Consider the following 25113-nt stretch of genomic DNA (forward strand, 5'->3'; position numbering starts at 1 on the left):
TCCTTCCTCCCATCGATGTGGGACCGCCCCCAAATCCACCCCCTTTGAGGCCAGTGTCCTTACTGGCACACCGCATCGTGTCTACCCCCTCTTCGGGGAACAGTGAGAAGGTTGACACATAGTCTGGTGTCTGGCTTTGATACCATTTGTAACGGCCTAGATCCACCGCTAGCAGATATTGTCCTCTTTGGGCTTTTCTTGAGCTTCCCCTCAAGGCTTTAAAACGCGTATGCTAGAGGAAGGTTTCCACACTCGTGTAAGTGGTGGTTTGTTCTCTTCCCCAATCAATGCAACCAATGTGGGACATCACAAATAATTTCTATGCAAAATGAATTTATCTCTAAAATATAGAGAGACGACCAATAACAATTTTAATATTCTACAGGACGGTGATAATTTGTGAATTTAGAACATAACTTCACCGGTTCATCAAGATCAAAATTATCCACAAGTTTTTAAATTTATAGGTTTATTGTTAGTCTCTAATACACCCAAATTGGACTTATAGAATTTTAAAATTTATTTGTTAGGTAAATAATTTTTTTTTTATATAAAATAAAAAAAATCTAAAAATTATTAATCAATTTTCAATTTATAGGTTTATTTAAAAAGTTCTTAAAAATAATTTCAAAGTTAAAATTTTAATTCAACCAAAAATTTAAATAAAGTAGAATGGTTGAAATTATAGATAAATAATAATAATAATAAAAGATTGAAATGAAAATAATTTAAAAATTAAAATATAACCTACAATCAAACACTTTGTTTGAAATGTGAATGGATAGAAGAAGAAGAAGAAGAAGGTCATGGATTAGGACAGTGGCGCGAGTGAATCTCGTCGGCGTTTCTTAGCTGAATGCATCATCAGGGAATTTCAAACATCTTCCTTTTGTTTAATCGAACCTCTGGCAGAAACAGAACAAATCTAGATTTCCTTTCTTCTCCCAATGCCAAGTAAACAATCAACTGGTTCATTCCATGCCCCATTTGGTGATGATTCGCCGGAGAATTTGGTCAACCAAGACCTTTCACACAGCTGCTTTAACAATCTTCAATGCTCAGCGGTATGTTCGCCGTCGTCCAACTACATTCAACATTGCTGTTCAGTTGAAACAGAGCTGTTTCTCTTCTTTTCAAGCTCCGGAATTCTATTCCCTGAACAAGAAGATGTCTTATTTGATTCGAACAGGTCAAATAATTGAAGCGAGAGAATTTTTTGATAGCATTAAGCATCGGAATACGATCACTTGGAATACGATGATCACTGGGTATGTGAAAAGAAGAGAGATGACAAAAGCACGACAGTTGTTCGATGAAATGCCTCACAGAGACATTGTGTCATGGAACTTGATGTTATCTGGTTATATATCTTGTGGTGGAAGGTACATTGAGAGTGGACGAAACCTATTTGATAAAATGCCACAAAGAGATTGTGTTTCGTGGAACACAATGGTTAGTGGGTATGCCAAGAATGGGATGATGGAAGAAGCAGAAGAGCTTTTCAAGTACATGCCTGAGCGTAATGTTGTCTCATGGAATGCCATGGTTTCTGGTTATTTAATGAATGGTTATGTGGAGAAAGCTATTGAGTTCTTCAAGATGATGCCCGAACGAGACTCCGCTTCTCTTAGTGCATTGGTTTCTGGTCTGATTCAGAATGAGAAACTGGTTGAAGCTGAAAGGATTTTGCTTCAATATGGTGGGAGTAATGGTAGAGGGAATTTAGTTCATGCTTATAACACTTTAATTGCTGGATATGGTCAGAAAGGAATGATCCAAGAAGCCCGGAAACTGTTCGATTGCATCCCTATTCGACAGGAAGACGAAAATGGAAGCTTTGGGAGGAATGTGGTATCATGGAACTCTATGATTATGAGCTATGTGAGAGCTGGTGACATAGTCTCTGCTCGAGAACTCTTCGACAAAATGGTCGAGCGAGATACTTTTTCATGGAACACTATGATCAGTGGCTACATTCAAATCTTGGATATGAAAGAGGCCTCGAATCTGTTCGGTAGAATGTCGAATCCCGATACCCTTTCTTGGAATATGATGATTTCTGGGTTCGCTGAGATACGTAATTTGAAACTAGCTCATGATTTGTTCATTAGGATGCCAGAGAAAAGCCTTGTCTCATGGAATTCCATGATATCTGGGTATGAGAAAAATGAAGATTATAAAGGAGCCATTAACATCTTTTTGCAGATGCAATTTGAGGGTAAGAAACCAGATAGACATACTTTATCATCAATTCTTAGTGCTTGTGCTGGTTTGGTTGATCTGGCTTTAGGAACTCAGATTCATCAGTTGATTACAAAAGCATTTATTGCAGATTTGCCCATAAACAACTCTCTTGTTACCATGTACTCGAGATGTGGAGCAATCGTCGAGGCACGAACCGTTTTCGACGAAATGAACCTTCAGAGAGATGTCATTTCTTGGAACGCGATGATCGGCGCGTATGCCTCTCATGGCTTTGCAACAGAGGCTCTTCAACTTTTTGACTTGATGAAGCAATGTAATGTGCAGCCTTCTTATATTACATTCATTTCTGTTCTGAATGCTTGTGCTCATGCTGGATTGATTGAGGAAGGTAGGAGGGAGTTCAACTCCATGGTTAACGCTCACGGTATCGAACCACGAGTTGAACACTATGCTGTCCTTGTCGATATCATCGGTCGACATGGGCAGCTTGAAGAAGCAATGAGTTTGATCAATAACATGCCTTGTAAACCAGATAAAGCGGTGTGGGGTGCTTTACTTGGTGCTTGTAGGGTGCACAACAATGTTGAAATGGCTCGTGTCGCAGCTGAAACCTTGATGAAACTCGAACCAGAAAGTGCAGCTCCTTACGTGTTGCTATACAACATGTATGCCGATGTGGGACGATGGAATGATGCTGCTGAAGTGAGAACGAGGATGGAGAAGAATAATATTCAAAAGGAAACCGGGTATAGTCGGGTGGATTCGTGGACGTCGCTTCTAAACTTTTAAAAGTATGGAGAAATTTATCGATCATATTGTTTTAACAACGGCCTCTAAAATCGTCTCTACAATGTAGGTGTTTGTGAAGAATTTGAAGAAAGATTCAACGTGTTCGTTGTATCGTGGAGTCCATTCTAAACTTTTAGAAGCATGGTTCAACCATAGTTTTTTATTTTTCTCGGTACCTAGTAGAAATTTCTCAATTATATTGTTTCAACATCATCTAAAATAATCTTAGTTTTTTAATTTATTTGATCATATTGATTCTAAAAAATATAACGAAATTCAATGAAAACAATCGAACAACTAACCGAACAAACTTTAGTGCGATATCTATAGTTTAATGGTTCATTTTCTGCCCCTGAGAAACCATCGATAACGATGACTAGTTTAAGTGAGGAAGAATGTTACAACCATATTATAAAGAGAGTAGGTTGTGACCTTCACGTTGAGACAAATAAAGCGACGACCCTCGAGAGGTCTCCATCGGGCCACACATGGTTCAATATAGAAGAATGTCATGATGTAACCGAGGAGATCGATCCGGCCAAGTACACCCGACTAGATAAGGAACCCTTTAGAACCGTAATGGGTCGAAAGCCGGAAATTTGAGCCCACATTGGCTATTAATCCTTCGTGTCCTTAACAGCTCTGCGCGCTTACCCGCGATATTTTGATTCTCAAGCTGTCCTACGGAGGCTTCTCCTCTGCGATTCGCTTCTCTCTTCGCTCCAGCTTTCGATTCCTTGGCTATGGAGTCTCTAATCAACGCTTCTTCTGCAGCGATTGTCTCTTCTTCTTCCTCTTTTCCTATATCTTCTCCCAATAGGATGCTTCCTCTGAGATCTTTTCAAGTTCCGCACGCCTCCAAAGGTATTTATTCTATCTGTTTGCGTCTTTTCTTGATTAATAATTTTGAAGAATTGTAAGTGGCGTGTTGTCGAAGCGGCTGCTTGTGCTTGTGGAACGATCCTGCTTATTGTTGATTTTGATTGGTCTTCGAAGCTATTTATTGTGTTGTTCTTATTTTGCGTTGCCTGTCTAAGCCTTCGAATGTGTTCTTAGGCAACGAGAACGAATCTGATTGTCAGTCTGACTCGAAGAATATCAGGAACCTTCCAATCCTCAGTAAACGTCGTCTCTCCCTTTCCCCTCTTTCAAAGGTATCCTCTCTGTATTTTGGTTAATATCATTTTTAATTGAATGCTCTTTTCCTTCGGTTTCTGCAAATGTGAGATGAGTAGAATTCATGCTATTCAGAGTTTTCGACGAGATGAAGTATATTGTATAATACATACAACTATTTCTTTTGATCTCGTGGTTTCGGATTCATTCTTCTTCCAAAAAAGGAAAAAAAAAAAAAAAAAAAAAAAAAAAAAAAGAAGAAAACTAGATAGAATTTCTTGATTAAATTTCTGTAAGAAGAAAAATAATTTATGGAATAAGAGAGTTCATGAACCTTTATATTGGTGCAATTGGTTGACTTGAATCATATTCATATAACATTGTCGGGAGGATTATCAATAATCGGTAGCCCAAGTAGCGTTTCAACATTAATGATGCTTACTTATTGAAAATTAGATGTATGGTCTTTTTGTTTGCCATTCGATCTGATTGAAGCTTCCAGTAAAGTTTTCCAGATTATTGTTCTTTCTGCATTAGGATGTTGCAATGGGAGTGGTGCTTAGTGCAGCCACGGGAAGAGGGTGGACGACAGGGTCTGGTATGGAAGGCCCCTCATCTCCGGCTGGGCTGGAGGCCAAATCAGGCACAGGGAATGTCTCTACTTTCCCTTGGTCCCTATTCACGAAATCTCCTCGGCGAAGAATGCTTGTGGCTTTTACTTGTAACATTTGTGGGCAACGTACAACACGGGCTATTAACCCCCATGCTTATACCGATGGCACTGTGTTTGTGCAGGTAAGATTTCACAACACTTAGAATACAGTTACCATTTTTCTGTTCGGTTTTCTACTGAAATGGTTTCAGCAAATATTGGGGGAGGATTGATGTCAAAGAAATCAAAATTTGAACGGGACACATAATGTAACAGCCCAAGCCCACTGCTGGTAGATAGTGTCCTCTTTGGGTTTTTCCTTCCGGGTTTTTAATACGCGTCCGCTAGAGAGAGGTTTCTACACCCTTATAAAGAATGATTTGTTCCCTTCTCCAACCAATATGAGATCTCACAATCCACCCCTTTCGGGGCTCAACGTCCTTACTTACACACCGCCTCGTGTCCACCCCTTTGGGGCTTAGCCTCCTCCCTGGCACATTGCCCGATGTCTGGCTCTGATATCATCTGTAACGGCCCAAGCCTACTACGAACAAATATTATTCTTTTTGGGTTTTTCCTTCCAAGTTTCTAAAACGCGTCTACTAGGGAGAGGTTTCTACATTCTTATAAAGAATGCTTCGTTCCCCTCTCCAACTAATGTGGGATCTCACATCTAATCTTTGAATTCAGATAGCAACCTAGTGAGGCTTCTGCATGTAATTGGCTGATATTCTTGCAGCTATTCTATCTTAGTTGTTAGGTCCAATAAAGTGTGTTGCCTAAAGCAAGCTTGAGTAGACAAATCTGACCTAAATTTGCGGGTAAACAATTTTATTACAAACTGACACAAAACTGATCATCATAATCTTTTGTTTTGTTGTTGCAGTGTTGTGGATGCAGTGCATACCACAAGCTTGTGGACAACTTAAACCTGTTTCATGAGATGAAATGCTACGTCAACCCGAGTTTTAACTATGGGAGTAATGGGTGGGGCGATGTGAACTTCAAATATCTGGACATGGAAGAAGATGGAAGCAACGATATATTCCCGACACAATGAGGTAAATGCCCTGTGCTCATGGAGTATGTACATTCTGGACTCATCTGTACAAGAACCATAGAACCATTATTTGTTATGCTAAATTATAAAAAATACTCCTTCATTTGTTTCAAAAGCATCTCCTTTCAAAAATTGCAATTTTACTCTTGATCTTTCTTGACCATTTCAAAATAATGACCGGTAGAGTAGAAATCCTTTAGAATATTAGATGAGAAATCGGCGTGGAACGACATTGCAATGAATCAGACAATTGCTTGTTTGAATTATGTTTGTAAGAATGACGTTTTACACGCATTGATTTTAAATTTTTTTCTACTCCCAAAGTAGTTTTGAAACATTTACGAGTATAAATGTCAAATTGAAAGTGGGGGATAATTCTTGTAACTCAGCCGATTTGTTATGTATATTGTTGTATATGTCAAATAGGAACTCAATTTGGACATACAAGTTTGAAGACCAAGATTCTGCAGGTCATTCTTCTCTTTAAAAGGGTATCATTGACCATTTCTTTTGCTATTTTTATACTGCAATTTTCTACCACTAAAATTATTAATATTTTTCAAATGAATAGATGTGAGTTGACCCCGACAGATATTGTCTTACATTGTCTTGTTTGGGCTTTTCTTTTCGGGCTTCCATTCAAGACTAACAGATATTGTCTTATATTGTCTTGTTTGGACTTTTCTTTTCGGGCTTCCCTTCGAGGCACGTATTTTAGGGAAAGGTTTCTACACTTTTGTAAAGGGTGCTTCGTTTTTCTGCCAACCTATGTGACACAGGTTAATTTGACATATTTTTCTTAATGAAAATACAGAATATTTTTTAACCATTTTGTCCCCTTTTTTTTTTTTTTTTTTTTTTTTTTTTTTTTTAATGGGTACCATTGACAATTCTAAGGGGTATTGTGACAATTTCTAAAAAACTTATCAAAGGTGGTTCTAAACCTAAAATCCGGATGATTTAAAATCATAAACCTTAAATATAAAGACATTATTATAAAAAAATAATAATTAAGAACCATCTACATTTTTTAACCCAAAAAAAAAAAAAAAAAACACATACTAAAAATTTATTTTTCAATCTATTTTTTCGTCGATGGTTTAAAACAATTAACTTTAAATATAAGATATAACAAACTAAAAATCTAATAAATCCTCGAAAGATTTAATTTATAGTACGTGGTAAAAAATTGATGTATCTGATCAACACATTTTTTCAATAAAAAAGCATGTCAATAAAAAAAAGTATGTCAAGTTGAATGAATTTGAAATATATATATATATATATATATATATATATATATATATATATATATATATAGAAAAATAATAGATCACAATAATTTTTTTTTTTCAGGCCATTTTTTATTGCCATTATTTTAAGGGAGCATATTGGTAAAAAATTATACAACAAATTTAATAATGAAAAAACTCAAAAAAAAAAATTATTAGTTCTAATTTTAGAATTAATCACAAATTTAATTTTTTATTTTATTTGAAGAAAGTTAGAAATTTGTTTATATAGTTTTTTTTATATAATGAAACTATATGATTTGATAATTAAAAAACTCATAAATTAATTTTGGTAGGGATGTATAGATTATTTATTTATTTATTTTATTTATTAAATTGTAAGAACTACTTATAAAGTTAATTCAAACATATATATACATATTCTTTTTTTTTTTTAAAGATAGACGAAGCTTGTAATTTTAACTCGAGTCATCAGATCCCGAAGTATCTTCATCCATCTTACGAGCGATTGTTCATCAAAATCCGGGCAAATGTTCATACAGTGATGAGGCAGGCCGAGGAAAGGCGAAAGAAATCTTCACTACTGGCAATTGATTCCTGATAGAGCCCTCGAAATTCCATCTCGGAGTAGTGAGTATTTCCGTGCTTCAGATTTGAGGTGCCGACACTTGCCGCTCCAATTTCAGCTTCTGTATCACTTTCTGTTGATTCCACGTGTTCCGCAGATCTGAGTTTTCTTCCGTTGTTGTGTTTTTAATTTTCAGAATCGTCTGGTAACAGTTTGCGTAGAAGAGATTGAAACGGAAGGTTGGGCTAGCGGAGAGATCTTCATTCTGAGGACGCCAAATTTAAATGTGGATTTGTTTTTATTTTCTTGCTTGTCTTATTGTCGTATAAATGAGAAGTTGAGATTGTAATTATGGAAAACGAATTCCAGAGATCGTTTTCTTCGCGGGTGAACCGTAGAGGAGATCGTAATATTCAAAATCTGCACCCTAAAGGTAATTTTAAAATTTTGGTCTCATTCTGCTGCATTTTTGTGCAATTCCATCCGTCGGTTATGTTATCTGAGTTCTGATGAAGATTAAGATATTTGTTTCTTGGATTTTGGATATTCTCTCTTGGATCAATTGTTCAAGAAAAATGAAAATGTTTGGTTGTGGTGATTGCAGATGTTGAAGGAGGTTTAATTTCTCCTGGAAAGTTGCCTGCGGATTACCCAATGAAGATTTTTTGGAAGAAGGGGTTTATTCGATTATTTCTTGTGGGTGGAATTTTATGGATGTTGCTGATTCTCACTGCCTCCCTCTTTCATGTTTGGTCTTGCCATTCTTCCATCACTTTTTTCTCCGGTATTTTGATAGATAACTATTCATGTCCTTGGTGGTTTGAGTCTTGTTTCAAGATCAAATATTTTGTGATTTGATGCTTAATATGATTTTTTGTTTCTTGAAATACAGCTATGTGTAATAAAGATAGTAAAGTTTTCACAATCTTGGACTCAATGGGATTCATGGTGAAGGCACAACACCGTAAGATTATGCAATCGGTTTTTCGTGTCTGTTTAGAACTTGGGTTTTCGTTGACATATCAAAAATAAAGTGGAGAAAACTTAGTGTTTAGGTACTGATATTTGTATTGATATATATATATACTTAGGTTGTTCGATTCCCTTAGTGGATGAAGTCGATAGAGTAGTCATTCCGAAAGGAAGAACTCCAGATGGAATTGTCAAAAAACTTGTCTACATCACCGAAGATGAGTACTCGTTAAATGGATCTCAAACACCCCCACTGTTTGGAGGACACCAGAACTGGACTCAAAGAGAGGAAAGCTTTAAACTAAAACCAACCATGAAGGTGGGAGAAAATGTGTATTGTGTTTGTATCCTCATCCTGTTAGCTTCATTGCTTTTCCTGGAGTTTCCTTTTATTGACTGTAAGATTAGTTTGTCACTACTTGTGTTTCTAAATCAGGTGCATTGCGGTTTTATGCGAAATGGTGGGGCTGAAATGGTTCCTGCTGATATCAAGTATGTCAAGAAGTGTAGGTTTGTGGTTGCCTCAGGAATTTTTGATGGATATGATGTTCCTCAACAGCCTTCAAATATAAGTGTTCGCTCTAAAGATCTATTCTGCTTCCTTATGGTGGTGGATGAGATTTCTATGCAATTTATAAGAGAAAATGTTACCATTGAGGTGGATAACGATGGAGGAAAATGGGTTGGTATCTGGCGCCTCGTTCTACTAAAGCATCCACCCTATGATGAGCCACGAAGAAATGGAAAGGTTCCGAAGATAATAACTCATCGATTGTTCCCTCAAGCACAGTATAGTATCTGGATTGATGGTAAAATGGAGCTGATAGTTGACCCTTTGCTCATTCTAGAAAGGTATTGTTTTTATGAAAATTTAGCGTTGTGATTCCCCACATTCTATTATTTTAATTTACATCCATTTCCATTAAGATATCATTTGACATGCTTACAATTTACAGCAAAGCCAAAAGGGTATCGTTTGTGTTAAATTATCATAACTGTGTGAATCCAATTTCTTTCTGGTTACTGTCAGTAAGGGGAGTCTTTATTGCTTTATAAGCAGGAGTGTGAAACATGTTAATTCATTCCAGAAATCCGTTTGAGATAAGGATGATGGAACTTCTCCAAACACTTCCTCTGATCTGTAAGCGTTATTCGTAATTTACTTTTCATGCCCACTGCAGATACTTGTGGCGTGGGAATCATACCTTTGCCATTGCGCAACATAAGCATCATCGTAGTATCTATGAAGAGGCCGATTCCAATAAGCGAAGGAAGCGATATGCTCGTCCTCTTATTGACCTTCACATGAAAATATACCGTTATGAAGGAATGGAACCATGGAGTCCAGAGAAGAAAACTGTCAGTGGTAAGTCATGGCCATCCTTACCAGATTTCATTATTATTATTATTACTATTTTTGCTTTGAAGTCATTTGGTTTTCTCTTAGGACTATTTTGTCTGTAATATGTGAAATTAGAAATTCGACATAACTCACTCAATCACCATTCTTGACATATATAAAATGTCTGAAACTCTTTGTAACAAAAGTTTTTAAAGGGTTATGGTTGTGCAACATAGTTGGCTCTAAGATCATTATGAATTGTGGTTGTTTCTCTATGTTGAGGAAGTTCTCGTGAATCCTCCGTTTTGCAAGAGAGGAAGAGTCCTGTGGCAGGCTCGTTTTTTCGCTATCTTAGGGGAATTTGGCTTGAGAAGAACAGTAGAATCTTTAGAATGGTTAGAGGTCTGGTGAGAAGCCTAGGTAATTTAGTATCGTACTTGTGGGTGTCCGTGAATCAGATTTCTTGTAAGTATCAACTTGGCATCATTCTCTTGGATTGAAACCTGTTTTTGCGATTAGTTGTGGGTATTTTTATCGGTGAGGCTTTTTTTGTGTAGTCTTTGTGTTCATGCTTTCTACACCACCTTTGTGTGTGTAGCAGCCGCTCAAATCCACCGCTAGCAGATAACTGTCCCGCCTTGGCCTTTTACGTATCATTGTCAGCCTCACGGTTTTAATACGCGTCTGTTAGGGGGCCAAGCGGGCAATATCTGCTAGCAGTGGATTTCGATTGTTACAAATGGTATCAGAGCTAGTCACTGAGCAGTGTGCCAGCGAGGATGCTGGGCCCCCGAGGGGGTTGGATTGTGAGATCCCACATCAGTTGAAGAGGAGAACGAATCATTCCTTATAAAGGTGAAACCTTTCCGTGAGGCTGACGGCGATACGTAACATGCCAAAGTGGACAATATCTGCTAGTGGGGGACTTTGTCTACAAAAATGTTGTCCTGATCCAAATTTACAAAAAATGCAGATGTTCCAGAGGGAGCCATTATTATAAGGGAACATACAGCAATGAGTAATTTGTTTAGCTGCCTATGGTTCAACGAAGTTCACATGTTCACACCAAGAGACCAACTGAGTTTCGGGTACGTGGTATACAGGCTAGGCGATTCTTTCAAGTATTTCATGTTTCCGAATTGCGAGTATTACTCGCTTTTCATTTTGCACCCACATACAAGAGAGCACTCTTCTCTTATAGAGTGGGTTAAAGATTGGGATCAACTTAAGGGGAAGATGAGCAGCATGAAAGAGTATAAACAATGGAAGAAGCGTAACCCGTCTACGAGTTTGATAGAGACGAAGGGAGGATTAGGTTTGTGGACAACATACCCTGGAAACCTTGATTCAGTTGTACTCCCATCTGTGGTGAGATCATCAAAAGCAGGATGAACTTTGATTCTAAATTTGTACAATCCCTTTCTGGAAAAGAATCTTCCAAGTTCTTCTCCATGATGTTATTTACCTTACTTTATTCTGAAGGAAATGATGAAGAAATTTTGCCATTCCAGTTCTTTCCCATATATTCATCATAGGCTTGGTCACATCTCATCTCTCTGTGGCTGTGTGACCTTTTTTTGGATTTGGAGGTAGTGATGTAAGATTCTTTAGATTTAATCTAATTCTGACATGATTCATAACCTTTGAAGTCAATTACTCAGGAAGCTTAGGGGAAATTTTTCAAAAGACAATTTAACAGTTATGTATAAACCATTATTAATTAGTATTATTGATTAGTTTATGAACATGTTTTTTTTTTTTTTTTTTTTTTTTGTTATAAATTTTGTATAGGTATTATTGTCCAAGTAGTTTTTTTCCCAAAATTATTTGGAGGTAGAAAATGCACTTACAAGGCTGCGGAAACTTCTCCCGAGTAGAAGTATTTTAAAAAAATATTGAGAAGTCCGCAAGGGAAAGTCCAAAGAGGACAATATTTGTTAACGGTGGGCTTTAACGTTTATAAATGGTATCAAAGCCAGAGCTTGGTGTATTACCAATGATGTTGGACCCCTAAGGGATGGATTGTGAGATCCCACATTGATTGGTCGCACACCAGGCGGTGCTCGGTGTGCCAGCAAGGATGCTAGACCCCCAAGGTGGTGGATTGTGAGATCCCACATTGGTTGGTCGCACATCAGACGGTGTACCAACAATGACGCTGGACCTCTAAGACGATGGATTGTGAGATCCCACATCGATTGGAGAGGGGAATGAGTGTCAACAAAGATGCTTTTGACTCCAAAAGGAAATGAATTGTGAGATCCCACGTCAATTGGAGAGAGGAACAAAATATATAAGTGTGTGGAAACATCTCCCCAGCAGGCATTTTCATTTTTAAATCCTGAAGGGAAGCTTGAAAGGGACAACACAAAAAGAACAATATCGGTTAGTAGTAGGCTTGAGCTATCACACTTATAATACGATAAATGCAGATTAGAACACAACAAACGGAGCTTATTCATAATAACATCAAACTGAATTCCTCAGAAATTCTCAAAACTGTTGAAAATACACGATGTAACATCAACTTACACAATAAATAGACAAGAACAGGAATTGGATTAGGGCCTTTCTAGAATTTAGATGATGCCCTATTAGTTGTTGAGCTGATGCAACAATCCAACAAAAATAATTAAACATAATACAGAAACTGGAAGAAGAGGTCGATGTGATTGCTAAAAGAATGTTGTTCCCATTCTGACTGACTTTTGCTTGGAAAGAGAGGCTCAACTGTGACAATGAGATGGAAACACAACTTTTTTATTCTTTTCACTCTGAATTTATGCAATATGGAGAGAACGAAGGGAATGAAAATAAGATTTCTCAAAGCTCATTACGGTCTATCTATGCGGAGCGTCTTACGGTATATATAAGAGCTTTGGTTCATCAATTTGCAGATTCTCGACTGTAAAACAGATCAAGAGTCTTTGCAGGTATACGGTGGAGAAGTTCACGAGGGAAAATACGAAGCAGTGTCCATGCCAGATCGAGCGATTGGAAAATGTTTCGAGTGTCGTAAGCTCCTTGACTGACAAACTTCCTCTCAAATTTGTCCAAAAACTCTAAATAGAGCTGTTTCCAGGACGCGTTGTTAGAGTTTATTGTGAGAATGGAATTTTTCATTGTAAAAACAATTCCTCATGGGACAATGAAAGAAAGATAGATTACCAGATCCTCAGAAGAGAGTGCTTCTTCTCCGACCACGGCTTTCATTGCCTGAACATCCTTTCCAATTGCATAATTTGCATAGAGCTGTGCGTTTTCCCCGAGAATGGATAATTTAAGTCGGATCGCCTTTATTACTAGCTCAAAGATGGAATGTAAAACTATTGCAAAGAAAGCTAACCTGGTTGGATACATCAGCATGATCCCTACGGGTCATTCCCTCACCAATAGCACTCTGCAGGAACAGAAGAAAGTTTTAGAGTACATAATGAATTTGTCTATGCTTCTAAACTACCATAAAAAAAACATTGTGCAAGAAAAATTACCTTCATAAGACGAGACAGTGAAGGAAGGACATTAATTGGTGGGTATATCTGGCCAAGCCAAGAAGATAATTTCAGTTTCAAAGTTAAGTGGAGTAAGAATTATATTTCATAGACTATGATCATAAATTCCAAGATCATGAAAAAGTAACTTCATATTTCTGGCAGCCAGCAGACAAGTAGAGTATTTTTCCATTTGGGGATAACATTTCATGGATTGACTGACAACTTATCAAAATTGAGGCAGTATGTTACTGTTAGTTTCTTAAAAAGAATGGCCCAGCCAAATGATGGATGGATTACTTTAAAATTAGAAAAATGTAGTACACTCAGCTATACAACTAGACAGATAGATATGGAACGCTTTCGCTAACAAGTATCTACAAGAGCATCTAATGGTTGATTATTTTTTAAATTGCATCGAGTAAAAACGTTAATATAAATAAATCCCCAAGCTCCATAAACTCACCTGTCTGTTATAGAGCTGCCTATCGATGTAAATCTGTCCCTCAGTAATATAGCCAGTAAGATCGGGAGTAGGATGTGTAATATCTGATCACCCCAAATCGCCAAGACAATCAATTAAAACGCTAAAAGTACAAAAAAATTTACTTAATAAGACAATAAATATAGCTTGAGAAAGCATTACCATCGTTTGGCATAGTGAGGATTGGGATTTGAGTGATGGATCCTTTACGTCCTTCAATACGTCCAGCTCGCTCATAGATTGTAGCAAGATCAGTATACATATAACCAGGGTATCCACGCCTTCCAGGCACTTCCTCTCGTGCAGCAGACACCTGCAAAAGAAGTCAATTATTTATTTGTCTTTTAAACTCTTTTCTTCTATTTCCCCTTCTTGGCAGATCTTAAACGCTCCCAACCAAAATTACTAGAATTCTGCATGAATTTTGAATTATTTTGAAACTCTTAGAAGTGATCTTTTAATAAATTTAACAGATTTAAATGCTTGGTAAATTAACTTGAGAAGCAAAAAAAGTAAACTAAATTAACTGAGATATTCAGTTTCTTCACTAAAAAAACTCCATTGATTGTATATCAGTTAGTTAAAAAAAAGTTGTCATCAACTAGAAACAATCTTTTAAGGGGAAAAAGAACTGTAGTACTAAAAGATAAGATATAGCTCAGCCGAAGTCCAATATTAAAATAAAATTAAAAAAGATCCGCTATCATCTAGGACATCCTGTATTTATTATTGCATTTGGTTTTGCAAACTACAAAGTAAATACATCATTGCATTACCTCTCGAAGGGCATCAGCATAAGAACTCATATCTGTCAGTATGACAAGAACATGCTTCCCACATTCATAAGCCAAATATTCAGCAGTGGTAAGAGCAATACGAGGAGTGATAATACGCTCAATTGTAGGATCATTAGCCTGTAGAACATCACGGCCTCCATATTTAAGAATAAATAATCGTAACAAAGATTCATTAATTGATGTAGAAAAAAAGTACCAGGTTCAGAAATAGGGTCACTCTCTCCATTGAACCATTTTCCTCAAAATCACGTTTAAAAAATTGAGCAGTCTCCATGTTAACACCCATAGCGGCAAAAACAATGGCAAAGTTGTCCTCTTCACCACCCTGTAAATAAAAACTTATGCTTATTTCATTTATATATATAAAAATATATATAAAAAAAAAAAGAATTAGAAAAAAAAAAAAAAAAAAACTAACCACTATAACAAACATCAACGTTATAAAATTAACAAGCCAAGAAACTGCTGCTGAGAACCAATAGCCAATTATCCAGTTCGCATATATTTCAGTATTGCAGTAACTCGCATGCAATTGCAAATTTGACTTGAAAAGAAAAGCTTGGAGATTATATTCATTCTTAATTCAATGAAAAACTTCTTCAAACTTGACGATCAAATTCATTATATTTCTAGATTATTAGAAAATTATTGATTGTTGTACACAATATTAAAAATGTAACTAATAAAAATTTCAAAGTGGATGCCATTTTCCGAACCAACTCATTGAGAAAGAAAAACATAAAATAAACGCATGCCTGCAATATTATACAACTATAGTCTGTACCTCAAGAAGATCTTTAGATTTCTCCAACCGCTTTACCAAGCCAGCCTGACGACAAATCTGGGCAGCAATTTCATTGTGAGGAAGACCTGCAGCTGAGAAAAGTGGGATCTTTTGTCCTCTAGCAATGGAATTCATGACATCAATTGTAGAAATCCCAGTCTGTATCATCTCTTCGGGATAAGTTCTTTCACTAGGGTTTATAGAACTCCCTAAGGAAGAAGAATAGCACATGAGGAAAATAAAATATAATAAATTGTGAATTTATGAAAATGGAAAAAGAAGGAAAATGATTTCTCTAGATTCTAACATCACACCAGAAATATCCAAGTAAGCCTCGGGCAGGATAGGAGGACCGTTATCAATGGGTTTTCCAGAACCATTAAAAATTCGCCCAAGCATGTCCAAGGAAACTGGAGTTTTCAAAACCTGTAAATGTGACATAGAACAGAAGTGATTAGCCATAAAATCAAGTGGCGAACAAGGTCCGATTATTAAGGACCGCAATGAATGAAAAAAAGAAGAAGATATATCCAAGAATCTCTTCTATAACATTATCAATTTCAGTATTAATGTTCCAGTGTCTGGCAGCAGAATTTCCAAAAATTAAATGTCCAAGCAAACATGTATACACGTAACGATGGTGCCATTACAATATGTAAGTAGAACAACGTTTTGCTAGATACCAATTGAAGCTATGCAATTGAAACAAAACCTTGGACATCGAAAAGCTATGCAGTTGAACCAATCTATAGTCCTTTTATGGGCTTCACTGATTAACCACGCATGATCTTTCCTTTATACAAGTCTCTTGGCAATATGTTTTCTATTCAATCCCTTTACACAAGACTGATAGTTCACGACAAAAACAGAGAGATTTGGGTAAATTCATTTGACAGGATGATTTTAACCATTTACTCTAGTTGGGTTTGTACCTCTCCGGTAAATTGCACGGTTGTATATTTGTTATCAATTCCAGATGTCCCTTCAAAAACCTGGCAATTGAAAACAGCAAAATTCAAATAAAAATATTATAAGTAGATGAACAGCTTTCCATGAATAAACAACATAAAAGAAAGTGAGACGGTACAATCTCAGTAGAAAAGTAGCAAGAATTGATCATATCAACATGATTGCGAACCAGTCTGATAGTGAAACTGGAATTAAGACAGAAAACGTCTGACGAAAATAACCTGGACAACAGCTTTCTCTCCATCAACTTCCAGGACTTGACCACGCCTGGTTGATCCATCTCCTAGACGAATATTAACAATCTCCTGAAACTTAGGTCCCTGGCAATTTGAGAAAAAGAGTCAGTCACTAGATCCTGTATAGAATATAATAGAGGAACTGAAAAGAAAGAATTCAAACCTTGACTTTGTCCAGAATAACCAATGGACCAGCAACACCAGAGACTGTTCTATATTCTGCAACATGAAAACCAATCGAAAAATCATTTACACAGCACAAGAGTTCCAAGAATTCTGCAACTCAAGCTTATATCCAATTTCTCACAATAAAGCTCCAAAAATTGACAAATGAAAGCAAGGATAAGCCATTGAAAAACCTACCCATGCCAATCTCCAGAGTCCCCTCCTCTGCATCGTGATTGTTTTGTTCCATCCCCATACTTCAAACACTAGCACACCAAAAACAAAAAAAAAAAGGTTGATTACAACAAATTAACAAAAGAATCCAATTGAATGTATCACTACACAATTAATCAAATCACCTTCAACTTCCTCAACACAAACCAATAACCACAGAACAACAACAACAAACAAAAAAAAACACACAGAACTCCCCTCGAAATCAAATGGCTACAATCCCGACGCTAAGGAAAAACCAAAGTTCGGATCAATCAAACGTATGCAACAACTACAGCCCTGAAGAGGCAAATAAATACATATTCCAAACGAAAACGAGAATCCGAAGCGATCGAAACAAGGATTAAGAAACTTCCTGAATCCATGAAGGATCTGGAAGAGAAGACGAAGATTCAAACCTGTTGCTTTCGCTCTCCTGATCTGATAGCGGAACCGAGGGCGAGGAGAAATGAGGACAGCAGCAAGAAGATGTAAACTGGGATCTGATGGACTACAAATGTTATTATTTTTAATAGAAGAAACTAAATTTCACTCCTTAATTATTTATTAAATTTTAAATTATCATTTTTAAATATTTTTAATTATACTTTCAATACCTCTTAAATTTACATAATTTTAAAAAATAATAACAATATTTTTCATTAAAAAAATAGAATATAATATAATTTCAAAATTTTTAACTTATTTTATTAAATTAAGTATAATTTAATTGTTTTTATTTATTTAAAATAAATTTTGGAAATAAATATGCCAAGATGGTATTTTATTTAGAATTAATTTTTTGGTAATTAAATTTTTTTTTTAAAAGAGTGGTAATGATAATATTAAGAAAGAGATTCTTGCGTAGAGTTTATTTGAGAAGGTAAAATTTGTCCGTTGTGACGTGGCGGGATATTATTGGTCCACGAATTACAGATGGTGGGGAATTTTTTCATATACTTTTGGAGAGGGTGGAAATGACGAAAATGCCCTCTAAGGGGGGACCCGCTTCATTATCTGTATTGAAAGATGTATGTGTTTATCTCAACATCGTGATCTGCATGGGTGCACGTTGGCCAGGGGCAATTTGTGAATATTCCCCTTTTCTCTCTCCCTCTCTCTCTCTCTCTCTCTTGGCTCCATATAGCCCCATTGTTTTTGTTGGTACTTGGTTTGTAGATTCAAAGGTCTTTTTTTTTTCTCGAAAGCTCGAGATTCAAATCTGTAACTTTTTAATGGCTCGGTTGTTCTTCTGTGAAGGAAACGTCTTTATAGATTCATAATATTGAAAGTTGAAGGATTCGAACTTCTAATTTTTAGCTGATGGTACATGTAATTACCGCTCGATGTCCAGGGTGTGGAAATCAAATTTGACACCTGATAGCTCTAGACACTCTCCTACGACACGGTCCAATTTAATCATTCTCGAACATTCTCTAAGTTTCATTTAGTTATATGTCATGTGTCACAATCGTACTTTTGTAGCAGCAAGAGAGTGATTGTGAAATATTTGTTCTAACCTGACGAACAAATCAATTGTGTAAAAATCGAACTTTGCTGACTTTCTTGACGTATGATCGATTTTGAGTCTCGTTTGACATAAATGTTTTATTAAACGTGAGCGAGAAAATCGTTTGAATAAGCAACAACTTCAGCATTGATAGCATATAACCCAGATAAAAAGAGTTGACAACTAGTCACATACCCTATAGTACATTTTGGGAAATTTTAGCCTAGCGGGTGTAGTCATGATTTTGGAAAACGATCATACACCCCGCATAAACGTGAAAAGAATATTAAAAACCGAACTACACATAAAAGCAATAAAAGTTGTGACAACACAGCCTAGACAAGTATGACAGACACATCCAACACACGACCACAAACAACATGTTTGAACGACCCTACATTCCTGTATTGACGCAAAAGGAATAATAAAGACCTAACTACACAGGAAAGCAATAAAAGGAGTAATAACACGCCCTGAACAAATATGATCAAGACATCCCATCCGACACGCAACCACAAGCAACATATCTTGGACAAACATGACCGTAACATCATGCCTACATAGAAAAACATGGGGATAGATAACCGATCTAACCTTAGAAACAGTAATAAAGCTTTCATCTTCTCGTGATAGTTGAATTTACATAGTTACCTCGGCCGAACAATACCAAAAACCCCTAGGTCGAGATTCGGGACCGTTCCCAAGGCTGAAACAATAGAGGCAGTGATGCTTTGCTGTTAAGAACATGATATGGGTTTACATGGAAGTTATTCAAAACTAAGGTCTTTCAAATAGAAGGATAGTTACAAAAGTTCAGTGAATTTTCTTCAAGTGGAAGGAAGAGGGCAAAAGGGGTGGGAACAGGCAGAGATACATAAGAGTTTTACATTACAAGGTTCACAGTTGAGAGCTTTGATGGATGAGGCTAATTAACTTAGTATTCACATAGGGGGGGAAATACAGCAGAAACTCCATACCAATGCCCCTTCCGATCGGGGATTTCCGGGTTCTACGTTGGCGTAGGTACGGGTGCTAAAGAGTTAGGGAGCCAGTTGTTGACTCCACCTCCTCGTAGTGAGACACTCGAGCTCTTTGTGGAGCTGGCTCTGAAGAGTAGATTTGAATCGAGAAACACAACCACCACGGTGATGTCGTCGTGGAAATGGCGACGAACGCCACGGTCGATCTTCTTCAAGTCTGAGTATCTCATTTCTCTCTTCTTTGCAGCTATTTGAAGAGCAGCTTTGACGAGTCTTCGTGCGCTTCCCTGAAAAAGTAATGGCATGTGTTCTACTGTTACCCCTAAAATGGTCAAACATGTAATGACATGATGGGAAAAGGATGTAATGGTGGGTATTGGAAGGCAACTTTTACCACGAGATAGGCAAATGAGAATGAAAATAGGAGGCAAAAAACGAGCGATAAATGTGAATCTCAGAATCAGTTCGTGCATATTTATAAACAAAAAAGATGAAAAGAGCTTTAACAGTCCAAGCCCACCGCTAGAAAATAATGTCTCTTTAGGCTTTCCCTCAAGGTTTTAAAACGCGTCTACTAGAGAGGTTTCCACACCAGGAATGCTTCGTTCCCCTCTCCAACCAATGTGGGATCTCACGATCCATTCCCTTGCGGGCCCAGCATCCTCGCTGGCACACCGTCCAGTGACTAGCTCTAATATCATTTGTAACAGCTCAAACCCACCACTAACAGATATGGTCCTTTTTGGGCTTTCCCTTTCAGGTTTCCCCTTAAGGTTTTAAAACGCGTATGCTAGGGAGAGGTTTCCACACTCTTATAAAGAATGTTTCGTTCCCCTCTCCAAACAAAGTGGGATCTCACAATCCACCCCACTTGGGGTTCAACATCCTCGCTGGCATACCGTCCAATGTCTAGCTCTGATACCATTTGTAACAGCCTAAACCCACTGCTAATAGATATTGTCCTCTTTGGGCTTTCCCTTCCGGGCTTCCCCTCAAGGTTTTAAAACGCATCTACTAGGGAGAGGTTTCCACACTCTTATAAGGAATGTTTCGTTCCCTTCTCAAACCACAATCAACGAGCACGGAAGGCTACTTATGTAAAAAAGAAGAGTAATAGTGTAATAATACAGAAAACAAAGTAAATTTCAGCATGGTTTTACAGTAATTCTCTGCATGATCATAGGGAAAAAAAAGTACGTATAATATTGTTTAATGGAAAGGTGGTGAAACAGTAAAAATTTAGATAGAAATCTCACACTTTGAGAATGCTTATGAACAATATTGACGGCTTCCTGATTGGTAAGGTGCTCCCACAACCCATCTGATGCAAATATGATAAATTGATCATCTGGCTTCAACTGGGTCTCAGAAATGGCTGGTTCGGAGCTCAAAATCGGCTTCTTGAAGGGTTCGCGAACTCGAAACTTTGAATACAGAGGCTCCCTGTTGAACTCAGCTTTTTTCAAGTAGACATCGCCTATAGATCTGGAAATCTGTAACAGTAAAACCTCTGAAGATTAAAATTTCATATTGAACTCAAACCATAACCTGGACATGAACGTAAGTTCTCGAGACATATGTCGATGATTACGAGAAATGTTGTATAGCGCTTAATGATCAAAACAGCCACATTCATTTGTCTCTAAAGTTCTTCAGACTTCCAGAATACAGCAGTTAAAGAAAGAGATGAAAAAGCCTCTCTTTTGACATTCTAATTTCTCCAAAATGGAAGATTGAGGTGCTATGTGAGATCCTACGTTGGTTTGAGAGGGAAACGAAACATTCTTTATAAACGGTGTGGAAACCTCACCCTAGCAGACGCGTTTTACAACTGTGAGGCTGAGGACGATACGTAACGGGTCAAAGCGGACAATATCTACTAGCGGTGGGCTTGGGATGTTACAAATGGTATCAGAGCCAGACATTGGGCGGTGTGCCAGCGAGGACGCTAGGCCCTGAAGGGGAGTGGATTGTGAGATCCCACATCGGTTGGAGAGGGGAACGAGTGCCAGCGAGGACGTTAGGCTCTGAAGGGGGGTGGACTCTGAGATCCCACATCGAATGGAGTGGGGAACAAAACTTTCTTTTTAAAGGGTGTGGAAACCTCTCCTTAGCAGACGCGTTTTAAAACCATGAGGCTGACGACAATACTTAACGAGCCAAAGCAGACAATATCTGCTAGCGGTGGGCTTGGGCTGCTATTTTCTCCCATAACTAACTAACCACGATGACGATTGACATCATTCAATGCAAAGGACTAACAATGCTAAAGTCTAAACCCAGTTATCTTATACATTGTGTGAAGATTGAACTTTCAAAAGGCAGTTTGATCCTTTTCAACAGCATAAGCTCACCGCTAGTAGATATTGTCCGTTTCAGCCCGTTACGTATCACCATCAGCCTCATAGTTTTAAAACGCATCTGGCTAGAGAGAGGTTTTCACACCCTTATACGAAATGTTTTATTCCCCTCTCCAACCGATGTGGGATCTCATCAGTCACCGAACCGTGCAAGGCACTGATCAGAGTAGGGCTAGACCCTCTTCATAGAAGACGCGTTTTAAAAACCGTGAGGCTGACGACAATATATAACAGGCCAAAGGAAACGCAGCTACAAATCCAATCAATCAATTACTAACAGCATACTAGAGACATTCGAAGATCAGTACTAACTAACCTGTATTATGCCCTTGACACGCCAAACATTATGCTTTAAAACCACAATTTGCGAGTCTTCGGGGTGCAAAGATTGCAGCTCTTGCCGCACAGACTCGTTAGCGACATTGTGCTCTGTCGATAACTGAATGGCTATAACATCACCGGTTGCCTTCACCATTCTACCCAAAACGGCACGAGAATCACCTAGATTTGCAATATAGAGAGTCCCATTACATATTACACCAACTAGACAGCATGAACCAACAGCTGCAATTTGTGGATTCGTCGACCATTGTCTTCGAACTATAGAAAGAAAACCATCTTCTGTCGCTTGGAATGCCTTGCGTATTACATCCGCAGACATCGAATCTTGCTCGGAAGTAAATCCTACACGAAACATCGACAAAACCAGCATATATCAATGATGATCCATCCGAAAAACTATCACAGACAAACATTCCTTAATCAGATATGAAGTAGTGTACTCACAAACAGACATTAATCGAAAATTTTCAAGAACAAATCAGGGAATATACATAAATGAACCACAAACTAGTTTATTTCCCCTCACTCACTCCATGATCAAATAAGAACGAACAGAAAATATGAAGCTGAAATAAGAAAATTCTGAGTCATGAATTCATGAAGAAAGTAGATGTCTCACTCTTGAGATGCTGGAAGAGATGATCACAGATATACCGAGACGTCTCGGGGCCTCCATGGCCATCATACACACCAACAAAGGTCCCAAAGGGACCAGACTCATCTGAGCTCAAACTGCCTGATTCAATCTGGCTCTGATCTTCAAGCAAATTGTTGGCCTGAACTACAGACATTGAGTACTCACCATTCAAATGGTGTCCACTATCTTTGTACCACAACAACCCGTCCTGTCGCCCCCTGATATCGCCCGCTGCAGACCGATCGGAGCTTGGCCCAAAACAGGCCCTCAATAAGTTCATCAACTCCGATAACATCCCTCATTTCATCTAAAGAATCCTCCACATCTAAATGAAAAATCACCCTCCAAGTGATTTTAATACAACCCAGAATTCCCAATTACAAAAGGCTTTGCTCAGTCAAACACAACGTAGATAATGTATTAATAAAAACACTACCGTAGAACTAAATGACTTCTCATTCTTTATTCCTCATCCGCTAATCACAACAATCGAGTTCTAGCAGATATTTTCCAAAACCCCTCGCTGTTTCTAGGAAAATCAGCAGCCGCAAACAATGAACACAGCGAAAAAGAGAAACAAGTAAAGAAATCGAAGTCAAAAGGCGAAAAGATCAAAAAAGTTTCGGAAGCAAAATAGTAGTCAAAGCCAAACCCACTTCCGAAACCAGATTCTTAAGCGGATTGGTCAGAAGAAACTTTATCAAAATCAAAAACCAAGTCTACCAATTCGCATTCAACAAATTAGACCCATAAACGAATCAAATTCAAAAGGAAAACAGCAACCAATCCAAACCCCCAATATTAACACGAATCAGCAGAATCAGTCAAAAGCTAAGCCAAAATGGAAGGAATCGAGCAAAGGGGCGAAGAAGTTCAAGTACAGTAGAGATGAAGTAAAGTGGGGGAGATCTGAGAAAAGGGATGAATTGCAGAGGTTATATAGAGGGAGATCTAAGTGGGTTCTGGTTTCTTTGTTGCTGGTCGATGGAATTTAATGAAGAAGAAGAAGAAGAAGAAGAAGATGGGTGTGGCTGAAATGGAGGCGGAAAGGCAGGCCTAGCCGAAGAGTGAGGGTTGGGGGAAGACGGAGGAAAGCGGGCGGACCCCGTTTAAGAGTGACTAGAGATAACCTTTGAGCCTACCCAACCGAGGGTCCCTAGTTAACAGTCAGCACAACGCGCTTGGTAGAGCCATTTTTGTATAACGTCCCAACTCGACGGCTCAAAAAAAAATATATATATATATATATATTTATTTATTTATTTATTTATTTATTATTATTATTTTTTTTTAATTCCAAAAACCATAGCTATCAAATTTTGAGACAAGTTGAGAAGATGAAGACTAAGTCAATCGGTCTATTCAAGCTAGTACAACGTACAATCTCAAATCATTCAAAGATGAACATAAATAATTTAACATGAAAAAACGTGAACTAAACGAAGAAATAGTCATTTAGAAGTGTACAATCCGCAAGGACCAGCCCGTCATCGAGCCACTGTTGAGTCAATTAGTCTATTCTCGAGTCTATGGTGCCCACAAGCTAGTACGACGTAGAATCTCAAATCATTCAAAGATGAACATAAATAATTTAACATGAAAAAACGTGAACTAAACGAAGAAATAGTCATTTAGAAGTGTACAATCCGCAAGGACCAGCCCATCATCGAGCCACTATTGAGTCAATCAGTCTATTATCGAGTCTATGGTGCCCACAAGCTAGTACGACGTAGAATCTCAAATCATTCAAAGATGAACATAAATAACTCAACATGAAAAATGTGAATTAAACGAAGAAATAGTTATTTAGAAGCGTACAATCCACAGGGACCAGCCCGTCATCGAACCACTGTTAGTCAGTTTTCTGATTCATTGATTTCATACAACTTTAGATTCCTACATGCACTGATATTTGACTAAAGAATTACCGAGGATTTTACTATTAGGGTTAAAGCAAAAAAATTGTATGAAAAGAAGTTAAATCTTACCCTTCTCTAATTACTGGTGATACCGAATAAATGAGAGGTACATGAATGAATCGTACCCACATTTGAATAAGAAGGATCACGATAATTATTGATTTATAAATTTTAAAAAAATATATTCATTTAATATCGATATATCTGTCAATTAAAGTTCTGATATAATATCAACGTCCGTATTTTATTTTTTTTACTGAAAATTGAAA

General features: G+C 37.5%; 5 protein-coding genes across 9 annotated transcripts; 3 read left to right on the plus strand and 2 right to left on the minus strand.

Annotated features, from left to right (window-relative positions):
- The first annotated feature begins 753 nt into the window (after positions 1–753).
- MEF9 (mitochondrial editing factor 9) lies at positions 754–3157 on the plus strand. The gene is made up of 2 exons (XM_023673875.2): positions 754–2218; positions 2333–3157. Exons 1-2 carry the CDS (start codon positions 979–981, stop codon positions 2992–2994), a joined length of 1902 nt encoding a protein of 633 aa, XP_023529643.2. The 5' UTR covers positions 754–978; the 3' UTR covers positions 2995–3157.
- Positions 3158–3630: 473 nt separating this feature from the next.
- On the plus strand, positions 3631–6410 carry LOC111792506 (uncharacterized). The gene is made up of 5 exons (XM_023674019.2): positions 3631–3858; positions 4051–4148; positions 4648–4905; positions 5649–5823; positions 6249–6410. Exons 1-4 carry the CDS (start codon positions 3738–3740, stop codon positions 5820–5822), a joined length of 651 nt encoding a protein of 216 aa, XP_023529787.2. The 5' UTR covers positions 3631–3737; the 3' UTR covers position 5823; positions 6249–6410.
- Positions 6411–7507: 1097 nt separating this feature from the next.
- On the plus strand, positions 7508–11462 carry LOC111792436 (Sept9 (DUF616)). Of its 4 annotated transcripts, none has more exons than XM_023673899.2 (9): positions 7509–7733; positions 7840–7929; positions 8013–8076; positions 8248–8427; positions 8536–8607; positions 8735–8934; positions 9052–9467; positions 9797–9981; positions 10931–11462. In XM_023673899.2, exons 4-9 carry the CDS (start codon positions 8298–8300, stop codon positions 11347–11349), a joined length of 1422 nt encoding a protein of 473 aa, XP_023529667.2. In that variant the 5' UTR covers positions 7509–7733; positions 7840–7929; positions 8013–8076; positions 8248–8297; the 3' UTR covers positions 11350–11462. The 4 variants fall into 4 exon arrangements, with proteins under 4 accessions (XP_023529665.2, XP_023529666.2, XP_023529667.2 ...); XM_023673900.2 differs by having other exon boundaries at positions 7509–7705; XM_023673897.2 differs by having other exon boundaries at positions 7508–7733; positions 7840–8076.
- Positions 11463–12390: 928 nt separating this feature from the next.
- On the minus strand, positions 12391–17649 carry VAB2 (ATPase, V1 complex, subunit B protein). 2 transcript variants are annotated; one of them, XM_087123449.1, is made up of 16 exons: positions 17516–17649; positions 17082–17149; positions 16882–16937; positions 16704–16802; positions 16446–16505; positions 15828–15939; positions 15514–15722; positions 14926–15054; positions 14709–14846; positions 14095–14245; positions 13915–13997; positions 13449–13496; positions 13304–13357; positions 13126–13209; positions 12820–13029; positions 12391–12687 (listed from the first exon to the last, which is right to left on the minus strand). In XM_087123449.1, the coding sequence occupies exons 2-15, from the start codon at positions 17137–17139 to the stop codon at positions 12844–12846; spliced, it is 1467 nt and encodes a 488-aa protein (XP_086979575.1). In that variant the 5' UTR covers positions 17140–17149; positions 17516–17649; the 3' UTR covers positions 12391–12687; positions 12820–12843. The 2 variants fall into 2 exon arrangements, with proteins under 2 accessions (XP_086979575.1, XP_023529672.2); XM_023673904.2 differs by having other exon boundaries at positions 12391–13029.
- A 1724-nt stretch (positions 17650–19373) lies between these two features.
- Positions 19374–24027, minus strand: LOC111792458 (putative protein phosphatase 2C 60). Its single transcript, XM_023673945.2, has 4 exons — positions 22908–24027; positions 22263–22630; positions 20843–21079; positions 19374–19873 (listed from the first exon to the last, which is right to left on the minus strand). The coding sequence occupies exons 1-4, from the start codon at positions 23218–23220 to the stop codon at positions 19616–19618; spliced, it is 1176 nt and encodes a 391-aa protein (XP_023529713.2). The 5' UTR covers positions 23221–24027; the 3' UTR covers positions 19374–19615.
- Between the last annotated feature and the right edge of the window lie 1086 nt (positions 24028–25113).

This window comes from Cucurbita pepo, chromosome 4 (genome assembly GCF_057944985.1).
Source record: "Cucurbita pepo subsp. pepo isolate OVF chromosome 4, ASM5794498v1, whole genome shotgun sequence".
Classification (NCBI taxonomy): domain Eukaryota; kingdom Viridiplantae; phylum Streptophyta; class Magnoliopsida; order Cucurbitales; family Cucurbitaceae; genus Cucurbita; species Cucurbita pepo.